The sequence below is a fragment of the Chiloscyllium plagiosum genome, unplaced genomic scaffold (genome assembly GCF_037043375.1).
Source record: "Chiloscyllium plagiosum isolate Xiang-an unplaced genomic scaffold, Cpla_swu_hap1 HiC_scaffold_4, whole genome shotgun sequence".
In the NCBI taxonomy this organism is placed as follows: domain Eukaryota; kingdom Metazoa; phylum Chordata; class Chondrichthyes; order Orectolobiformes; family Hemiscylliidae; genus Chiloscyllium; species Chiloscyllium plagiosum.
In genome coordinates, this window is record NW_028270142.1 from 24,461,879 (window position 1) to 24,485,465 (window position 23,587).

At 37.7% G+C, this 23,587-nt stretch overlaps 1 protein-coding gene across 3 annotated transcripts in view; it reads right to left on the minus strand.

Annotated features, from left to right (window-relative positions):
* csmd3b (CUB and Sushi multiple domains 3b) overlaps window positions 1–23,587 on the minus strand; it is a 1,935,846-nt gene that overhangs the window by 325,263 nt on the left and 1,586,996 nt on the right. For all 3 annotated transcript variants that reach the window (XM_087986040.1, XM_087986041.1, XM_087986039.1), the window contains 3 exons: window positions 15,872–16,063; window positions 7,339–7,465; window positions 4,972–5,174 (listed from right to left, as the gene is read on the minus strand). In XM_087986040.1, the coding sequence (XP_087842166.1) occupies window positions 4,972–5,174; window positions 7,339–7,465; window positions 15,872–16,063 (522 nt within the window). The remainder of the gene's footprint in view (window positions 1–4,971; window positions 5,175–7,338; window positions 7,466–15,871; window positions 16,064–23,587) is intronic.

A 23,587-nucleotide genomic window follows, 5' to 3' on the forward strand; every position in this document is an offset into this window, starting at 1 on the left:
GCAGCTTCATTAATTCCCATGCCCCACACAGCCCCATATTATCCACAAATATATTTTTCATTAATGCCTTTTAGAAAATATATAATCATTATCCGAATCTTTGGTTAAACTTCTCAAATATCCCCACAAATTCATCAGCCTCTCTGCCTCTTCTCTCACATTGTATGGTCAACGACACTCTCTGTAGCACGACCCTCCAGAAATATGAGGGCAATGTTCTAGATGTATGCAACTTATGGAGGAAACGGAGAAGCAGAAGAAGGAACAGCAACAGAAACATGGAGAGCAGGGGACTTGCTGTACAGAGAGGTGGCCAGACCATTGTAGATAGTAAGGAGTTTATCAGGAGGCCATCATCAGGAAGTATCTAACCCAGACATGTTATAGATGAGCCCTTCTTACCTGGAAGGATTACCTGATCTGGTTTTCACCACCAGCCACCTGTAAAAAGAAACCATTGCAGACACAGCCCTGAACTGATCCATTCATATTGGTCATGGATGATCTAGTGGTGTTACTGACTCTTCAAAGATTTTTGATCCCCTTCATCAAATCTTCTTTTCCAGTTTTTCCATTAAAAACCAATAGTCACATGTCTGCTGTCAATATCTGGTATGTTCTGGTATCAACAAAATACATATTTACTAGTGAGGCAAAGCCAAAGGAACCACTTAATGCTCTCCCTGATGTGATAGCTTTCACTCTCAGTCATTTCTATGCAATGCTCTCATGGTGAGGTGGAGGCAGCCTGCTTGCTTGAGTCTGCTTTGCAGCTGGCATACCCATGATTGTAACACGATTTACAAAAGAGCCACTTTAGGTTTCAATCATGCTCCTGCTGCATGGATGGCCTTTGAGGTAGAGGGAGCAAGATTGAAGGTGATGGTGATATTGGTGGTGCCATTATTCTCATTGGTGACTCATGTAGCTCATGTCTGGTGCTCAGATGACTTCAGGGAAGTCCCAGCTGCCACACCTCCCAGTTGCATCCCCTGCATTTGTACAATTACTGGTATCTTGTATTTGTCCGCTCTACCATGCTTTGCATTAATTTGTGCATGTCAATGCAATGCTCCCAGCATTAATGCACTGTGCTTTGGCCTTTGTCTCTGTTGTTAGTAAAGTGGTTTTTGTTATTTATGTTGTTTCACAGAAATGGAAAGTTCCTTTTTGGAGAAATGAACCTTCAGTAATATTTTCCATTTTTCACCTCGATCAACATAATATATCATGTCACCTGTAAATGATTACATTCCTTGAGTAAATGCAATGACATCAAACTAGATGTCTTAGTTTACAACCTGCAACAAGTTTTAAAGAAAGTGGGGTAAATTTGAACTTGTATTGCTGGCTGGCAGTGATAAATGACTCATTACACACCTTGCTTGATTTTCCATTCCAGTTTCCAGCCAATAATAAAAGTTCAAATCAACTGTATCTGTTAGATATTACATTCAGTGCATAGTGCAAGCTTTTCACTGAAATCTTCAGTACATGTTACCCCGATTATTGAGGGTAAGATAGACATTGTTGATGTTCAACATTTCAAGTAGTAAGGCTCATAACAGTTACTATTTAATAATGACCCCACAATTACATAATCTGTTGTTGGGATTCCCACAAATTGCTGAAAATTCCTACACAATAGTTTTTTCAATGTGATTTATTTTCTCGTCATTTCAATATTCAGCATTCAATATTTTCTTAAAAGGTAAAAATTATCCATTTCCCAATGACACAATTCACCTATTTACTGAAATTTTCTTGGTATCTTTCCATGCTTTGCATGAACCAAAATGTTGAAGGATGTGGTTGGATGTCATTTGCCATCTCCTGCTTAAGAGTTAAGGCTGACCTTATCATCAATGCTCCCAAATTAAGAACAATTAAAAATCAATGCAAAATTTTGTTTGAAGGTCTCAGCTTCTTCCAATATCTTGTCATTGGATTTGATATTAGCCTGGATATTGGTATAAAAATAACTGCCCCACTGCAATGCTGACCATAGTTTATGGGAAACTATACTGTAACATCTGGTGACCACGCACGTGGATTTAAAAGTAACAACCTAGAAATTCTCAACTGAAGTGCATTGCTCCTTAAATGAGAACTCAATGCCTGATGTACCAATCAAATGTGTTGAACAGAACAGAACTGCTCAGGGAGACGGTCTAAATTTGAAAGATGAGGTTAGGGTTCGTCCATTCCAATGTACCTTATTTTGGAGTATGATAGGTCTTAATGATCGGGAAACTACCTGAACGTTAAATTACACAAATAAAGAGCCTCATTCCTTCAGATACTTTTCATGATAGGCTGTCTCACAGTGCTTTATGCCAATGGAGTTTTTTTTTAAGTTTAGATACATTACAATCAATTCATATTCCACAAGTATCAACATGGTAATGACCAGGTAATCTATTTACTTGTATCAATTATTGGTTAAATATTAACCAGAATCTTAAAACATTCACACCTCTTCCTCACATCCACCCAATTAGGCGTACAGGATCTCAGTTTAACTTCTCATCTGAAAGATGGCACCTCAGAGTTGTCATCTACACTCCACTGAAGTTTCAGACTCAGATATTTGCGCAGAAGCCCTGAATTGAGATGTAAATGCAGAACCTTTCAATTCAGAGCTACAACAATGCTACCAATTTATACCTCTTATTCTATCTTCTCTCACTCTCTTAATTTTGATTGATTTTGCATTGAATTCAAAGTTCTGACACAGCTAATTCAGATTCTCCTGTTTTTTAGAATGCTTTAACCTAGTCGATTAAGTAAATACATAGTTATTTACTTGTCTCCAAAGTTCCCCAGTTTATCAGGAGGAATGACATTGGTTTGCCTCTCTAATGAACAGTTGATTTTAATGAAAAAGAAACAGAAAAATGAATGAGTACATACTGTTCAAGGGACAGTGCTGCCACTCTTTTCCCAACGGACAACACTAATCAACTCTGGCTCTCTGAGCCAAAGTTGCAATTTGACCTCTTAAATTGTAAAATATGCAAAATTTCCTGGATTGGATCCATTCCATTCAGTTAACTATATTAATATAGTTTTGCTTTGCTTCTGGTATTCTCTATGCAGCAATTTCCTACTAATTTTTGAAACATCTCTCTCAAAAATCAAGATTGACTGTCCAACGCAATACTGAATGAGTAATGCTCTGTCAGGGGTGCCACGTTTTGGATAAGATGTTAAAATGAAGCTTTAACTGCCTTAGATAAACATAAAATACCCATGGCACTATTTCAAACAATACCTGAAGGTTATTCTGATGCCCTGGCCAATATTTGTTCTGAAACAACATGGCAAAGCTAGTTTATCGGGCCTTCATCACTTTGCTTTCTGCGGCAGCTTGGTGTGCACAAATTGGCTGCCATATTTCCTGAAATGCAACAGGACCTACTTCAAAAATACTCAATCGGTCATTAAATGCTTTGTGATGTCTGACAGTCATGAAAAGTATTATATAAATGTGAGCATACAGGGGTTTTGTGGTGCAGTGGCACTGTCCTTACATTTGACCCAGAAAGTCCAAGTTTAAATCCCAGTTAATCCAGAAGTGCATCTGAACCAGTTGATATAAAAAAAACATTTTCAGATGACTTGTCAGCATTGCCAAGCAATTTAGGGTACCAGACTCAAGAAGAATTACACACACCCTGCCTCGCCGAAACCGAGTGAATGCTAGTCCTTCCTGGGCTCTTATGGTGCAGGGGTAATGTATGCCTCTACCTCTGGAATAGGTCCCCTGAGTTCAATTCCCCCCTTCTCAAAAGGTGTGTAAAAAATCTTTGAACAGCTTGATTAGAAATTATCTACAAATGCAAAGGCTTAATTTCCATTAAAAGCTGTATTGAAGTTAACTAAGAGTGTTTTTTTTAAAGTACATCAGTTTTATGTTTCTCTGTGGCGAGAGTATGTAAAGGTGACAAGTTTCTTCTTTTTAAAAAAAAAACAGCTCAATTTTGAAGGACAGAAAGAACAATTATTCACAATGGAAATAACTTAGCAAACTCAATATTTGGAAAGTGACAGTCCATCACTTTGCAAGTCACCCCGCTGGTCTCGTTGGGAGCAAAAATTCTCCGTTTGTAAATCATAGCAACAGGTGAAATAAATGCCGAACCACACCGTGACTTATTATATTAGGAATGAGTGTATCAATCCAATTGACTAACATCAAGAATAAATTCGTCACACTGCACATACAAGATTTATAAATTTAATAGTCATTTGCTATTGACTAGTGGTTAGTTTGGTTTTGTTTAAAGATGTCACAGTCATGTCTGGTCTCTGACAATTTCGTAAAGAGCAAGAAGAAAGTTTGACCACATAATTTTCAGCTGAGTTTATCTCCTATATCCTACCTCCTACTTATGTTTTATTTTGCATTTCATTTGTAATAGAGTGAACCTCTAATCGGGACATTATATTTTGTTACTGCAAAGGAAAGTTTATTTTTAAAAAGTTCAGAATTTAAGCAGGTGATAACTGAAGATTCAACTGTGCATATGTACTAAATATTACTACGCACACAAAATCAAAGAGCAATTTTTAGAAAATAAATCTCATTGTAGTTAATTCAAATGTAGGAGACCAGAAAAGCAGGAGGGTAGTAGGGCCATGTCCATTCAAAACATTCATTATAGATGTCACTAATATTAATAATTAGACACCATTTTATCTTTTATTGATTGGACATAAGCATAATCTTTTAACAGGTACAATAAAGTTTTGAACTGAAACAAAGAAAGATCAGCAATCTGCCCCTTTTCAATACGAACACCATTTGAAAAAAGCAAAATAACTATAATTATGTCCTTGTACTGGATTTACTTTATGACACCAATAACCATAAAATTGTACCATTAGTATCTCAACTGAAAAATTACATAGTTTTTCTTCAAAGCAGAGGTTGAACTATTAAAGAATCAAGTACTACACATTACTTACTGGAGAACTGAACAGCAAATCCTGATTTACTGATGAAGAAGTCAGTATCGAACTGGATTGTGATGAGATTCAGGGTACTGTGGATGTTTTCAGGAATAAGAGATCCACTGACTTCTTTCAGAAGCATCTCATTCTCTGAAGGACCATCCCATACACGTAAAATATCATGAGATGCCTCAGTATCAAAAGCAAGAAACTGAAGACTGTAAAATGAAAACAGATATAAAAGACATTCTAATTCTGTGAGATTCATGTCATATATTCAGAACATTTTAAAATCTGGGTTATACCACATCTGAGAACATTCAGTTTACACTTTCCTTTTGGTAGCCTTAAGCTTTCTGATTTCCTTCATCTCACAGAATAGAAAATTAGATATTTCCTGAGTGGTTTTATGAGCAGCTTACAACGATTCTTCATGAGGGAGCTAGATATTCACTACCTGGTACAACTTAGAAGACTGTACAACAGAAGGTGCATCCATTGTAAGTGAAAATTGCAATTGAAGTCTTCCAAGCAGCTTGGGGCCATATTGTGAACATTTAAGGAACCTTGTATTTGTTTCAGATAAGTAACGACTCATTTATTTATTGGGTTACTTGAATACAACATCAAGTGGGCCAAATAAGAAAAATCTTGGATTCAAATTATCATCTGCTCAGTTTTCAGGAAAGCAATAGCCAGATGGCTATTCACTATTCTCTTGTGAATGAAATACAGTATTTTAATTCAAACCTTTATATTGATATTGTTGCTTTTTGGGCAAGTGTAATTGGTTTTAATTGATCGCTAATTGTCAGATAAACTTATTTAATTGTCAGCTTAATTTTCTGTTTTCTGTTCAATGTACAAAATAACTGCTCTTAATAACTTGAAAATAAGTGAAGCAATAAAAAAATAATAATATGAAGTAAAGGTAAATGCAGTGGAAAGTTTCAATTTAAAAAATCAATTCTTCATATTGTCACATCATCCTTTCTTCTGGTTGTTTGTGGGCTGCTTGTTCCATATGTTAGAAACCAGGTTGAAATAACCTAAACATATTTCATTTAGTACCCTGAAAACAATAAAATGAGGTGCATTACATCCTCTCTTTATAGATTAGGTTTACACCCAGGAATGAATAAGCATCAAGCACTAAATATCAAGTGTAAATAGTTGTCAGTGCTTACTTTCAGTGGGAAAATATTTTCATCTGGTCATATTAAAATGCTTTGTCTCATGTAAGTACTGAGTCTCACATTGTTATGAGGTAAGTAATTCATATTTTAGAACACAAACCAGGAAGGTAAATCTTTCTGTTGCCATGCCTACCTTTACCATCATAGTTATCCTCATTGAGGATCTTACCTAATCCTAACTGTTGCCACCATTTCACAGCCATGAAGGATTAAGACAGTGAATTAGATTTGGGAAAGTAAAACTTCTACAGACTTCCAGAAGTAATATAAGAGCTGCAAAAATGGAGAAATAAAGTGGTGGAAGTGCCTTTAAGTCACTTTATGGGAAACAGTAGAAAATAGTGCAAGAAAAGGATCAGAGGGAAAATAAAACAAAATGACTATGTTACATGTAAGCTAATTATTTTTTAAAAATCAGGTTTATTTGTTATGTGGTGATAAAGAATTATTGTTCAGTGGACTCAATTGCATTACAGAACAGGCTTCAACATATAGATGCTCATCAGTAACAAACTAATTCTGATTTTGTCTCCTTATGCTCAGTCCTCCTAAGCATACATTATTGCTGGAAGAACAGGTTGACAACATCACTCAAAAACCAGGGATTAGAATGCTAATCCTGCCCTCAGTACAACCTCTTAAAACACAGTTTACATGACATTACATTTTACTTCTGCATAATACTAATTATTTGTGTACCATGTGAAAGGGATAAGATTCCAGCATACAAATTGTGAACATGGAATCTGACTGAGTCCAACAAATTAACACTCAAAATCTATTGTATTCTAATTGTTTTTTCTAATTTTGAGGTGCCTTGACAAGTTGTTTTATTCTTGGTAATGGGTGATTGAAACTGGGGCAAAATGCATTTCAGTGGTACTCAAAAACTGAAAAAAAGCATTTTCTTGACAACTAACATCTAAAGATCCATATTGTAAAATATTTGTGAACTCATCCATCACCAAAAACAATTCTTAAACCTTAGAAATGCATTTTTGAGAAATAGTTTGCTAAATTATTGCTATTGTTTGATCCTCACAAATTCTGAGTTACTAAAATGTAGATCTTTCAAGTAATTAAACAGGAAAACACTAAACATGAATCATTCAATTAATACATATTCACAACTGCTTTGGAATAGAATCATTCTTGCACAATATTTTCACTGACTATACAATAGTACCTGATAATATTTCCTGGATCCATTTCAATCGTCCAGATGCAGCGGAGGTTATTGTCATAGGGGAAAGGGTAACCAGGGGACAGAATCCTTCCAGATGCTTCACCTTTGAACTGGCCTCCACATTCGGCTAATAGGGAAATGATACATCGGGTTAACCTTGTGTAACTGTGACAGTTTGAGACTTATTGGTCATTTTTGTTTTCTCCACAGAAATGCTCTGGAACTGATATGCATTGAAAAGAAAAAATACAATTGTACAAGTTGTTAAAAAAAGGCAAAAGATTGTTAAAATGTGAAAAGTCTAGGTACTGAAGATGTTTCCTCAAAGACTGTAATAAGGAAAGGAATTGTGTAACCTGACTTGACAGTCAATACAGATTTCATTTTCAGCAAATTGGAAAGTTGTCAGATCTTGGGTACCTGGCAGGGACTGTCTGGCACACTCTCCTACCTGCTCCCTTTCCTGTTTGTGAACAAAAAGATAAAAGACACAAATGGGAACATTCATCAAGAGCAAAGTGCTTAGAACAGAAGGTTGGTTGGGCAGTCAACTGGTGAGAAAGTAGGGATGGAATTAGAAGTTGTTTTTTTTCCTTCATATCAGTCAAACCACCAATGTGTAGATGTACAGTGTGTTTATTAATTAGTATGATTAGGCAGAGGTCAGTACTAACTGAATAAAATAATATCAATGAGTTCCAACTATTATATATTCAGTTACTTTATCAAGCTTTGGTTATTAGCCAGTGTGGCACAATTCCAAACCTGAGATAATCAAAATATGTAAGGTAGTGCCTGACATTATAATGGACATAATCCTCATTTTTGTTCCCCATACTATAACAGGAGACTGGGAAACAGTAGATAGTTTCACTGCCACCAATGTTTTTTGGTGGTATTAGTTTAAACCACTGATAAGGCTCAACCTTAAGAAACAGCACACAGGCTTATTATATATTACTTAAGAGTAATTTACAGTACATGCAAGATTTATGGCCTCTTATGAAGCATCAGGATTACCTGAAGAATAGTTTACATTATTACCATGGGAACATTCTGACAAAACTTTAATAAAAAGACACAGAACTGGTTACCTCCGCCCAGGAAAACACATTCCCATCTTGAAAGATGAAGCTTATTTTCTATTGATAATTAACTTACTTAGGTATACACAAAATTATGAATTAGAAGTAGGAATAAGACCATTCAGCCCTTGAAGATAGCCCCACCACTGAATAAGATAATGGCTGATCTGTATGTCTGAGTTCCACATTCCCACCTACCCCTGATAATCTCTGAATCCTATGCTGAATAAAAAAAAATTATTTACTCTCTCTTCAAAGAAACAATGATCCATCTCCAGCACAATCTGAGGTACAGAAGACAGCTACTCATGATGTCCGATCACTGTCGTCCTGTTGCCCATCTCCATTTGTGAGTTAGCTTTCAATTCTTCAAAGAACAAAACTTCTGCTTTGTAAAACTCTCACTCATAGTTGGATGGTGTGCCACCTGATACTACTATAGCAGTTAAATGAGGTTTACCTTTCACAGAAAATACCAGATATGAAATACAAAGTGAACACAGATTCCGAAGGGGATTCCAATTTCCAACAATAACACATTTAATCCCAAATACTTTGCAGCCAGCAAGCCTATTTTCTCAATAGCCATTGGAACTCCATTAGTATGAAACAAGCACCTCGTTATTATATTAGCTGATAAGACACCTGAAGCATTTATTTCTTATGAGCCACTGGACCTTTTTCTCAATGCATCTTTTCTATTTCTCACTGTTTAAATGCAATTCAGTCTGAAAAACCATTTTAAAAATTCATATGTTTTTCAAAATAATTTGTTTTAGTAGCCATAAATATTGTCAGAATGATAAGAGAACATTATTTTTTCCATTGTTAATCCAGTTAAATGAATAAGTGTAGTTAAATTGAAAACTAAACCACTATTCTCGGTCTTGAATATTAAAAAGTGCTAAAAAATCAAAAGACTAATGGCAGACAATCCAAAATATTTCTATCATGCTGAGTTACAGAAAAAAACATGATGCCAGTACATGAAGTCAACATATGTAATTTAGCAACATTTGCAATTTCAGAACTGCTTTTCTAGCCAGCTTGTTTTGTTTTGTTAATGTGCAGGATTTAATTAATGGCTACTGATTCTTTTGACCGCACAACAAATATACATATTTTGCTATCTGAATGTTCTCTTTTAATTTTGCCAAAATCTTTCCCTGCCTCATTCAATTCCTCACTTGATACACATGACAATGATTACATTACTTTGTGCAGGCTTCAGCCAATGCTAAATTATGTTAGACTATTAAGAAACATTACACTTTTCCATCCTGTGCATGTTCAGCTTTGCATAGCATCTCTTCAACTGGTCAAGTTTAGATTAATAATAAACTATGCAGGTGAGGTCTGGATTCTGCAGAGCATACAGGTATATGATACAGCCACAAATGTACTCCCCAATTTTGCATTCAAATTAAATATGTTTTGTAATGAAGAAAATGCCTTGATGGGTGTCTTGTCTGCTCTTGAATCTGTGCACTTAATTGCACAAACAACTGAGTATGATCAGAGCTGTGGGAAACAGATTCCACATCTGATTACAATTATGTACAATTTACTTTTGAAAAGATACACAATATGATATTGATGGTTCTCACTGTAAATTCCATCTGGCACTTGCAGCCTCCAGTGCTTTCACGGGACAATAAATATGACTGTGATGAAGGCAACAACTTAAACTTCCTTATCTGGGTGAGTAATTCAGAGTCAGGACAATTGTCAGCTCCAAAAATCATATCTGGGACTTTAAAAAATTGCTCCAGATGTTGATAATTTTATTCCAAGTTCAGATATCAAAAGTAGAATATGGATGCTGCTGGATACAGTAGTGGCTTGTTGGAAGGCCTGCCTCAGTGTACCAATACTTGGTTAAAGGTATGAAAAGAAAAAAAAGAGACAATAAACTAGCTCCATATCTTATCCCTCCACACACTCCCAGTACCCACTCATACCACCTACTGCCTTCCCCGCTATCCTATGGTTCCTCATAACCTCTATTCCAACCCCTATGGACTCTTCCCACTCACTTGGACCCTTATATTATATCCATGTTTTAAGGCCCCATCCAACAGAAATAATCTTTCAAGAGCAAACTTATCTAGTCACTTCAGAATCTTGTATGTCTCAATGAAAATGCCTGTGAATCTTCTAAGCTCAAAAGGATATAAGCCCACTTTACTCAGTTTCTTATCATAGAAAACTGTACCCTCATTCTAGGGACCAGTTCAGTAACAAACACAGAAATTTCTGGAAACAAGATTCAGCAGGTCTGGCAGCATCTGTGGGGAGAAAGCAAAGCTAATATTTCAGGTCTAGTGACCTTTCTTCAGAATGGCAATTTAGTAAACCTTCTCTAGAGTGCCTCCAATACAGATAATGTCTTCCATAAACATGGAGTCCAAAATCGGATGCAGTCCTACAGATGTGGCCTTATTGAAAGCATGTAGAAGTTTAGTAAGACTTATAATCTTTGACTACTAAAAAATAGTTGAGGCCATACTACTGATCCTTGCAGCAATATACTATTCACTGCTGACCAAACTGAGCATACCTCATTTATTCCTAGACTCTTACTATTGAATGTTGGTCAATTCTCCATTTGCTTATTAACATCTGACTTGCACATTACGCAGTTCCTTTTGGAAGTCCAGGTGTACTACAACTACTGTTTCCACTCTATCTAACCTACTAGTTACATCCTCAAAGAACTGTGATAAATTCATAAAATCGCATTTCCATTTAATAAAACCATACTGTTTTGCCTGAATCGTACAATGCTTTTTAATTGCACTAAGACTGTCTTTAAAATTGATTCCAACATTTTCCCAATGATTGATGTTAGCCCAACTGAACTGTTCATTGTATTCTCTCTGTTTTCTTTGTGTGATAATCTGTGTAACATTTGCTAATTTCCAAAATGATAGGACCATTCCTAATCTAAGAAATTTTAGAAATTTATTGCATTTGCACAAACAATCTCTCTAGATCTTGTAGAGTGCTGGGAGAGTCGGGAATCAGGGCCTGGGCATTTTCAGGTTTTAATCAGTTAAATTTTTCCAATATTTTCTATCTGCAGATAGTCATTTCCTCACTCTTCCATGCCTAAGTTATCAGCTGTTCCTTGTAAGAAATTTATGTCTTCCACTATGAAGACAGATACAAAATATCTCTGCCTCATTCCTCATGATAATTTCTCCTTTCTCTTTTTCTGAGGTAGTAAAGTTTAATTCAGTCATAACTGCCCTTTTTGGATACTTATATAAAAGCTCATAATATATGTTTTTTATTTGTCTAACACGTTCAATCGCCACCTTTTATTCTTCCCTTCTTATCAAATTTTAAGGGTTCTTTGCTGATTTCTAAAACTCTCCCAATCTTCATTGTTGTTAACTCTAACTATTAAGCAAATGAGTGTTTAATATTCTGTTCTTACTTTCCATGGAATGTATTTTTATTGAACATTTTAATGTTTTTCTTTAAATGTTTTCAACTGCCTGCTTCCCAACACACCTTTTTGATTATTTACTGAATTGACCTTAGCTGGATCTTACCTCACACTTATGTAATTAGCTTTGTATAGGTTTAAGGATTTGACTGGAGTATGTCACTTTCAAATTTAACATGAAATTCAATGGTGTTCTGATCACTATTTCCAAACGGGGCTTTTACCGTAAAATTATGAATTAACACTGCTTCATTACACAATATTAAATCAATGATACATTTATTACTAATCAGTTGCACAACATATTGCTCCAAGAAACAGCCATAGAAATGTTCTACAAACTCATCCTTTAGATCAAGGTGATTGTCTCCCACAATGAATTACTCCCATCAGTATTATCTGACTCTTGCTCTATCTAATTTCCATCTACATTGATTCTGATCTCCTGAGGCCAGATGTCTTCTCACTAATACTGTTATGTCATCCTTCACCATCAAGGCTACGAACCCCTAAGAGTTTGATTCCACCCTTAGACGACTCTGTGGAGTTTGCACATTCTCCCCATCTCTGTGTGGATTCCTCTGGGTGTTCCAGTTTCCTTCCAAAATCCAAAGATGTGCAGGCTCGGTGGACTAGCTATGGTAAATGCAGGGTTACAGGGATAGGGTAGGGGGCGGGCATGGGTGGGATGCTCTTTGGAGGGTCACTGTGGATTTGTTGGGCTAAATGGCCTGCTTCCACACTGTAGTGATTCTCTGATTCTATACGCTTTTGCCTAGCTTGCTGTATTTTCAAAATACTATATCTCCTCGAATGTCTATTTCTCAATGTTGAACATCTTGTAAACATTTCTTTATAATGGAGATTAGATTATTATCAGCTATTTGTGCCATAAGTTCATCTATTAAATTATAGATACTTTGAACACTGAGATAACGAGCCTTTAATTTCATTTTTTTACTTCTATTTTTGCAATAACCTTTTTTGCTGGCACAAAGTTTTGTTGAACACTCTGTCCCATTCTGCTTGGCTTTATCCACATTGCTAAATGCCTTCAATATCTCGACCTTTCTCACTGGAGTTTTAAATCTTTCTTCATCTGAATTCTCACACAAACACATATGTACACATACACACTGTTGGTCTAAAGCTGATTCCTCAACCTTAGGTATATCATTTGCCAGGACATGGTTGTGACACCCATCCTGAAGGAATTGCTCCCTCTTCCCTGAGTACTGATGCCAGTGCCCCATAAACCAGAATGTGTGCCACCTGTGCCACTCTTCAGCCAACATTTAGAACTTTAATCTGTGTGATATTACGCCAACTGGTATGTATGTTTGACTTAACAATTCATGTTGATTACATTTGCTGTCTGTTTTAATTTTGAACTTAGCTTCTCAGATTTTCACATCAGAAAGAAATTTTTTATTCTACTTACGTCTTTTTTTTCTCAGATGGTCCACAATGACCAGGTCCACTGCCATTTCCATCCTAAGGGCTACCGAAACAAAGTCTCCACCTACCTTTTCCCTTCACTAATGTGTCACAGTTTCTTCAGCTTGGCCTCCAGTTCAATGGTTCTGAACCTATTCTCCTTAAGCTGGAGACATTTACTGCAAATGTATTTTCCCAAAATCATCCTGTTGGCCAGGATCTCTCACACTCCGCAGTCACAACACATCACCTGTGCTGTCAAATTTATTATGTAGAAATTTTCTTTTTTTTCTAAACTAGCTTATAATTGATAAACCCCATGAATTCTCATTAGCTTAACTATTGCCAGGAAATTTTACCAAAGCAAATAAAACCTTACAATTACTCATTAACTAAATGAGTTATGAATTGGACATGAGCATACTATGTATCAACCATTTACCCACATCCATATGATGTCCCATATTGTTTTTTTTCTTTTTCAGAATATATCCAGTCCACAGACTGAACCTGCTAGGTTTGTTTTTTAATGTATCTGAAACTCTCTATGCCCTTTTAAGTTTAAAAGATAGATCGCTACTCAGGTAACAGATATCCCTCCCAAATAATTATGACTTCCCTCACTGTCCAAATTTCCAAGCTCAACTTCTGCATTTAGCTGCAGTCAATGGAAAGCTCCTGTCTCCATTCATTCAGCAGAATATAATTTTTCAATACGTTCATTCATGAGATATGGTCATTACAAACTGGGCCAGCATTTATTGCCCATCCCTAATTTCCCTCAAGGTTGTTAAGAGTTAACCACATTACTATGGGTCAGGAATCATTTGTAGGTTAGACCAGATAAGAATGACAAATTTCATTTCCCAAAAGGCATCAGTGAACCAGTTACATTTTTACAATAATTGGGGGCCACTACATGTCACCATTAGGCTAGATTTTTTTAAATTCCAGATTTTTTATAGAAAACAAATTTGACCATCTGTCATGATGGCATTTAAACCCATGTCCCTCAAACATTAGCCTGAAGTTCTAAATTATGTTGTCCAGTCACATTACTACCATGCCACCACCTCCCCTCAGTGGCTAAAATCGGACAGAGCTGAGTCAATACTACTGCATGGAGCAACAAGTTTAGGTGAGCTACTTAACTAACTAACTGCAGTTACCTCTCCAGTAGGGAACTTGGTTTTCCCTGACTACAACTGAAAAGAACATAACTTTCACAGTAAATTGTAATTAAACATGAAGCACAGACAAGGATAAATGTAAGGAAAAGACTTACACTTAAAATTATCTTACTCAATAAAATCCTAAACTCGCACTCTCTGTTTCCAACTGAACTCAGTGATTGTTACTAAATTAAATATACATCATTTAATTTGTACTTCAAACTTCATTTAGATAAACATTTCTGATGGATTGTTTTGTTATTCCCTGTCCTAATGTCCCAGATGATAATTGATTTGATTTGCTTGATTAAATATTGCAACTCTGATGTCTTTCCACAGTCCATTCAAGCAATATTTCAGAGCTATACACACCCATTTTTAAAAAATGGTGATGTAAATAACTTGCTTTTTAAAAAAATTTTGCAGTGACTTGCATTTTGGATGCAGCAAAACTAAGCACACTTTTCTCATTCTCCTTCCTGATACTGAACACAAACAAAATTAATTATTGACTTTCTTCTATATTGCTCCAATAACATTAATCTTAGCAGAACACTTTTCTTTCAGTGTAATTTTCTTTTTGCATCACTCATTTTATCCGTACACATTTTCTGATGGAATTGTCCTGTGCAGCTCACATCAACTGATGGTTAGAGGTCCACACTGAGAGAATCCAGCAAGAAGGCTGAGACAGGTCAAGCAATTTTTTAATGCACTTAATTGTCAGAGGCAGAAAACCATCATTCTCAAGACTAGGTTAAATTCCTGCATACAATGAATAGCTTAACTTCTCCATTATCCAAATGCATAAAGCTCAGTACTGAAAATGATAATTGTATAATATTGGTAACACTTTAAAATTTCCATTAAAATTGACAGCAGAAACATGTCTGTACACAATTTGATTCCTATCTTCAATACTTTCTTTTTAAACTTGCATGTGGGATATTTCAGACAGAAACATACATACTGGTTTTGGGACACATCTTTCCATAACTCCTGAAAACATACAAAATTAGTCTTGTCACACCTATTCATCATAGCTAAAAATCACACAACACCAGGTTATAGTCCAACAGGTTTAATTGGAAGCACACTAGCTTTCGGAGTGACGCTCCTTCATCAGGTGACAATCACCTGATGAAGGAGCGTCGCTCCGAAAGCTAGTGTGCTTCCAATTAAACCTGTTGGACTATAACCTGGTGTTGTGTGATTTTTAACTTTGTACACCCCAGTCCAACACCGGCATCTCCAAATCATGACCATTCATCATAGAGTGGTAGATTTTAGCCAAGTATTCAGCACTTCACATATTATCCTTAAAATGTTCATAGGACTTTGAAAGTGGCACTAGCCCAATATAATCAGGTATGTGTGTGACTTACCAATGCATGATGGAAGGGGGTAATCCCAGGCTCTTCTTTCCCCGGTCATACATTTCAGTGTACTGCTTCCATGTAGAGTGTAACCTGGATTACAACCATAAGAAATCGTGCTGCCAGCAAAGTGGCCCTGGTCGCTGATTTTGTATCCAAACTGAGGCACACCAGGATCTTCACAATGAGACAGCTCAAAACCTGTGACAGGGGGCACAGAACAAACTGAGCTCACTGAACCATGACGCATCTAATCTTGACAGCATGAATGGAAACGTCAGTACATGTAACATCAAAGTCAGAGATGAGCTACTCAAGAAGAAAACCAAATTTATCCCCTTGACAAAAAAAAGTCAGAATAAATTTTCGAATTATCAAGCAAACTCTATAAATAAGCTGATACCACAGTATTTATGAAGTAGCACATGACAGTGTATAATTGCATTAAACAGTGCTCAGATACTATTTGTTCTTTTAACTCATCCACTTATCTCCCAATATTTCTTTGACTCATCAAATTTTGAACTAAAAATTAACAGATGTCTCCATGTGAAAATCATCTTTGAGAATATTAATTTATTTAGTTTTCTCCATGAATATGTGACTTCTGCTCACATATTTTTTGTCCCAAATCTAATGGTAATTTGTGATAATGTATTTAATCAGTGAGTGCATCATGCACGAGTCTTATTTTGATCCTGTCGAATACACTGCTATTTGCCAGCACAATTTATTATAATGCAATTCAGCAACAGAACCATGCCAAAATGTCTCTGTTTGTGGAATTAGGGGTTATTTATACCTCTGTAACAGCCAAAGTAAGGAACCTGACCCAGGAGCTTTCCTTTCTAAGTGGCTGAGTTATCCATTGAGTAGCAGATTTTTGCACGAAACATCTCATGTGTACTGTCTTATCATAGAGACATCAAGCTGTCTGACTGAAAGAGGAGACTGAACTCAAAGCTGTCCAGAGTAAATAGGCTAGTGTCAAAGAGTTTGCTCATACAGCTACTCAGTCAGTCATCGTTAAATCTGGACTTAAGGTGAGACTGAAATTATGTGGTTTCAAGTGCTCCATCCCCAGCATGCTCCTGGCAAACATACAAGATGGATGACCTCAAAGCTAGACTCACCTACCAAAGAGAATTGAGAGACTGCTGTTTAACAGAGAAATGGCTCATTCTTGCTTCACCCTGACGATGTCTTACATCACAAAGGTTTCTCAGTTCACTAAATGGACTGCGTGGTGTCCTCGGGCAAGGCAAGGGGTGGCAGGGTCTGCCTCCTAATTAACGCATCCTGGTGCTCAGATGTGGTGACCATGGCGGGTTACTGTTCCTCGAACCAAGAATATCTTAGAGTGAAATGCCATCTCTATTACCTGCCTCATGAGTTCACCTCTGCTATTCTGATAGCAGTCGACATACCACCCCATGTGGAAATGAAGAGTGTACCTAATGAAGTATCCAATGCTACAAACAGTCTTGAGATGGAAGATCCTGAGTCCTTAATCAACTAGGAGAAAATCAGGATTGCAGATGCTGGAGATTGGAGACAGAGAGTGTGGTGCTGGAAAACCACAGCTGGTCAGGCAGCATCCGAGGAGCAGGAAGTAGATGTTTGGGGCATAACATTTGAATTCCTGATGAAGGGCTTGTGCCTGAAAGGTCGACTCTCCTGCTCCTCGGATGCAGCCTGACTGGCTGTGCTTTTCCAGCACCACATTCTTCGACTATCCTGAGGTCTTGTTCATCATAGCCAGTGACTTCAGTCAAGCCAACCTTAAGAACATGCTACCAAAACACCAGCAACATGTTTGGGTGGCACGGTGGCTCAGTGGTTAGCGCTGCTGCGTCACAGTGCCAGGGACCTGTTCGATTCCAGCCACAATCGATTCTCTGTGTGGAGTTTACACATTCTTCCCGTGTCTGTGTGGGTTTCCTCCAGGTGCTCTGGTTTCCTCCCATAATCCAAAGATGTGCAGGTTGAGTGAACTGCCCGTGCTAAACTGCCCATAGTGTGCAGGATAGGTGCATTAGTCAGGGTAAATATAGGGTTGGGGAATGGGTCTGGATGGGTTACTCTTCAGAGGATCGGTGTGGACTTGTTGGGCTGAAGGGCCTGTTTCCACACTGTAGGGATTCTAATCCTAGATGTCGCCTGTCCTACCAGATTTGCAAACATCCCTGACCATTGCTATACAAATGAAGATGCCTACCATTCCATTCCGTGTCCGCATTTTGGAAAATCAGATCTCTTTCTCCCGGCAGACAAGCAAAAATTGATTTGCGAGGACCGAGTACACAAAGTAATGCAGTTTTGGTCTGAGGCATTGGAATGGCTTCCATGGGACTGCTTAGAGTTGGTGGACTGGTCCATATTCAAAAACCTAGTGATCAACATAAATGAGTATGCACTACCATTCCAGACTTCATTAGTTAGTGTGTAGAAGTCTGCGTGCTGAAGAAATTAATTCGCATGTGACCAAACTGGAAACCATGGATACACTGGGAGGTACATTCCCTACTGAAGTCCAGGTCTGAGGCGTTCAAGTTGGGCGACCCTGACCAACACAGAAAATCCAGGTATAACCTTTGCAAGGTCATCAGAGATGCCAAAAGGCAATTGGAAACTAAACGCGAGACCCAGACTAATCACATGTCTGCCTGTCAATTGTGGCAAGGCTTACATGACATAAAGGGCTACAAAGCGGTCTAGCAGAATTGCAGGCAACAATACATCCCGACTTGATCAGCTCAATGCATTCTACACTCGCAGTATAGGTCAGTGAAATGTTGCCACCTGTCCCTACAGCTTCAGATGCACCCGTACTCTCGGTCACCACTGCAGACAGTAGATTGACCTTTTTGAGCATGAGCCCATGGAAAGCGACTGGTCTGGATGGAGACCCCAGTCATGCACTCAGATCCTGTGTGGACCAGCTGGCAGGAGTGTTCATTGACATCTTTAACCTCTCCTTACTTTGATCTGAAATCCCCACCTGCTTCAAGAAGAACACCATCAAGCCTGTGCCAAAGAAAAGTCATTGCAGCGTACCTCAGTGATCACCACCCGGTGGCTCTGACCTCCTTAATTATGAAGTGCTTTGGGAGGTTAATCATTACTCACATTAACTCCAGCTTCGCAGGTTGCCTTGATCTTTTGCAATTTGCCTACCGGCCCAACAGGTCCACAACAGACACCATCTTGCTGGTCCTACACTCATCCCTAGAACATCTGGATAACAAGGATACTACTTATTGACTACAGCTCTGCCTTCAACACCATAGTTACAAACAAAACCATCTCCAAACTCTGACACCTGAGTCCCTGTTGGCCTCCTTTGTAACTGAATCCTTGACTTCCTGGCCCATAGAGTGCAATCCATAAGAATAGGTGACAACATCTCCTTCATGAGAATCTTACCATAGGTTCCCATAGAGCTGCATACTCAGCACTCTACTTCTCCACACACGACTATGTAGTCAAATTCCACCTCATCTCCATTTTCAAGTTTGCTGATGACACTATTCCTTTAGGTCAGATCTCAAATAACAATGAGACAGAATACAGAAGGAATTTGTTGCTTATTCTTGTATGGTGTAAAGGCGAGAATCTCTCCATCAAAGTCAGCAAAACAAAGGAGCTGGTCAAAGAGTTCAAGTGGAGTGGAGAGCTGCATCAAGTGGTGCTGAGGTGGTGATGGTCAAAAGTTCCTGGGAGTGATGATCACCAATAATTTGCCCTGGTCCACCCAGGATGACACAATAGTCAAGAATGCACAATAACCTCTCTACTTCCTAAGGAGGCCAAGAAAATTTGGCATACCTGTAAAGACTCTTATCAATTTTTATAGATGCATGGTATGGCAACTGCACTTCCCAAGATCTCAAGGATTTACAAAGAGTCAGGAACAGAGCCCAGTCCATCACGCAAACCAGCCTTCCATCCATTGACTCCATATATACTTCCCATAGGCTCAGGAAAGTAACCAACATAATCCTGGACCCCTCCCACCCCAGTTATACTCTTTTCCACCCTCTGCTGTCAGGCAGAAAATATGGAAGTTTGAATACATGTACAAATAAATTTAAGAATAGCCTAGTCCCTGCTGTTATCAGACTTTTAAATGGGTCTCTCAAATGTTAATTCTGATCTCTCTTTCTGTAGCTCCTCTGTGGCTGTAACATTGTATTCTGCACTCTGTATCCCTGATGTACTTTGTCTGGTATGACCTGCCTGTAGAGCAGGCAAAACAATGTTTTACACTGTATCTCAGGACATGTGACAAGAATAAGTAAAATCAACTCAAATCATAACATTCGCAAGATGTGGTTATTGACAATTACATGAACATTTTTGAGTCCATATAGGATTACTTGCACAGAGTTTTTTTTGCTCATTCTTTCAGTCAACTATTTCTCCGTGAATACTTCTCTTAGTTTTATATCAAAAGATTAGGGGTTTAAGTCCCACTCCAGAACATGAGCACAAATTCACTAAGATATTAAGGGAGTGCTGCATTGTCAGAGATGTGATTGTTCAGACAAGATGTTAACTTGAATGGGTTAAAGATATGAAAACAGAGGGGAAGAGTGATTAAATCTGCACTGGAGAGGATTGAAGATATAAGTACAATATTGGAAAAGAATACAGATCAAAAAACAGAGTTGGTGAGGACCAAAGATATAATGACAGTACAAAATAGGCGAAGATGCAAAATCTGTGCTGAAGAAGACGGAAGGTAAAACTATTGTGGGAAAGATCTGAGATAAAAACATTGAAGAGGCAATGAAGACACAAAAAAAGGAAGGAGAGAAGATAGAAATTTTCTGTTGGAATGAACTTAAGAGATAAAAACAACATTGGAAATGAGAAGTGGCATAAAACAGCTTTGAAAAAGAAAATGCAAACATGTAACCAGTGAGACAAGGCTGAAGAAATAAACAAAACATTACAGAAGTGGAGAAGATGTAATATCTGCATTGGACAGAACAGAAGACATCGAAAACAGTGGAAAGAATTCAAGATATTTAAATTGTGTTTGAGAGGACTGAGATAGAAAAATAACATTGGGAAAGAACAAAAGTATAAAATATTAAAGAAAAGAAGATACATTCTATGTTGGAAAGGATGGAAATTCTGATAATATAATGGAAGAGAATGTATAAGTGCAGCATTAGAGTCAATTGAAGTTATAAAATGTGAACAAGGATTGAAGATATAAAAAAATGTAAGAGATGGATCAAATGCTTACAATCGGTTCACAACAAAATCAAAAGAGATGTCACATTAGTGATTGATTAGCAGAATTGCAGTTTTATTTTTGCCGTCTTATTTCAGGTAAACAGGCAAACTCAGAACTAGAAATCTGTGATTTATTGTCACTTTATTAGTTTGATAAACTAAATAAACTATTTAACATATACAATTGAAGTAATTGATCAAACAACCGTTTTAACCAATTAAAATTCTTCAGAGAAACATGGCAGACAGGTAAAAAGAAGCAGAGTGACACAGGAAGGAACAGCAAGCTTAATAGAAATACCACATCTACAAATAAGACCCATGCCAAAAACAATTGTGAAAAGTATAAAGTCAAAAGCATTTGGTCTGCATGTGTGAAACCTTCATAACGTGATTGATGAATAGATGTAAGTGGATATGATTACATAGCTATTACAGTGATGTGGAAGCATAGAGATCAATGTTAGGAAATTAATATCCAGGGTACATAAAAGATAACTAGAATGGAAAATAGGGAAGAGTGGACCTGATAATAAAGGATATCATAATGAGAATAACACGGAAACATTTTAGCTCATAAGATCAGGAAGTAGAATCAATATGGATGGAACTTAGGAACAACAAGATTCTGAAAATGATGATGTGCATCACCACAGATCACCCATCAGTGATTAAACCATTGAAGCGAACATTGAGCAAGACTTTGCAACTTTGATGAAAAGCAATGTAATAATTATCGCAGACTTGAATTTTATAGAACTAGAGAAAACAAACTGGCAAAAGTCACTTGCATGTTGAGTTTGTAGAAAATGTTTGCAAGAGCTTCCAGAACAATATTTTTTATTCATTCATGGGATATGAGCATCACTGACTGGGACAGCATTTATTGCCCATCCTTAACTGCTCTGATGGTGAGGAGCTGCCTTCTTGAATAGCTGCAGTCCATTTGATGTATGTACAGAGCTATTGTGCATTTTATTTTCCCCAATGACAGTGAAGGAATAGTGCTATAGATGCAAGTAAGGATAATGTGAGACTTTGAAGAGAATTTGCAGATGTGGTATTCCCATGTATTTGCTGCCCTAGTTCTTCTAGTTGATTAGTCATGAATTTTAAAGGTGCTGTCGAAGGAGCTTTGGTGATTTTTTGCAGTAAGTGTTGTGGATGGTTTATAATGCTGTCACTACACATTGGTGGAGGAAGGAGTAAATGATTAAGGTTTTAGATTGATCATGGATCAAGTGGGTTTCTTTAGACTGGAATCGTTTGAGTTTCTTGAGCTGTCCTTACACAGGCAATTGGAGAATATTCCATCACAAGCCAAATTTGTGCCTTGCAGATGGTTAGGGTTAGGGTTAGGGTTACAGATTTTGAGGACACAGGAGTTGAGCTACTTTCTACAAAGATTCCTAACTTCTGCCCTTCTCTTGTCACCACAATATTTATACAGCCGGCCCAGTTCAATTTCTGGTCAGTGGTAATCCCCAGGAAGTTGATGGTGGGAGAATCAGTGATTTTGATGCAATTGAATATCGAAGGATGATAGCCGGCTTCTCTTTTGCTGAGGATGGTCATTACATAGAACATAGAACTTAGAACAATACAATGCAGAACAGGCGCTTTGGCTCTCAATGTTGCGCCAACCTGTGAACTATTCTCAGCTCGTTCCCTTACACTATCCCAAAATCATCCATGTGCTTATCTAAGGATTGTTTAAATCTCCCTAATGTGGCTGAGTTGACTACATTAGCAGGTAGGGCATTCCACATCCTTATCACTCTCTGCATAAAGAACTTGCCTCTGACATCTGTCTTAAATCTATCACCCCTCAACTTGTAGTTATATATTTGTAGTTATACCTGATACGTGTGTGGCACGAATGGTACTTAACAAACCAAAAAGGAATATACCAATTCATATTGCATATTATGTAACGAGGCATGATTAATTACCAATTTTAATCAGCAAATAATCCTCTGGAGAAAGAAAAAAATAATTTTAATACAATTGAATTCCATATTAAGTTTGAGAGAGACTTCCTCAAATCTAAAACAGGAATCCTAAAGTTAAACAAAACCAATAAAAGGGGTATGAGTAGAGATCCAGCTAATGTTACCTCCAAACGGACCCCACCACCAAGGATATATTTCCCTCCCCTCCCCTATCAGCATTCCGTAAAGACCACTCCCTCCGTGACTCCCTCGTCAGATCCACACCCCCCACCAACCCAACCTCCACTCCCGGCACCTTCCCCTGCAACCGCAGGAGGTGCAAGACTTGCGCCCACACCTCCCCCCTCACCTCCCTCCAAGGCCCCAAATGAAACTTCTATATCCGCCACAAATTCACCTGCACCTCCACACACATCATCTATTGCATCCGCTGCACCCGATGTGGCCTCCTCTATATTGGGGAGACAGGTCGCCTACTTGCAGAGTGTTTCAGAGAACACCTCTGGGACACCCGGACCAACCAACC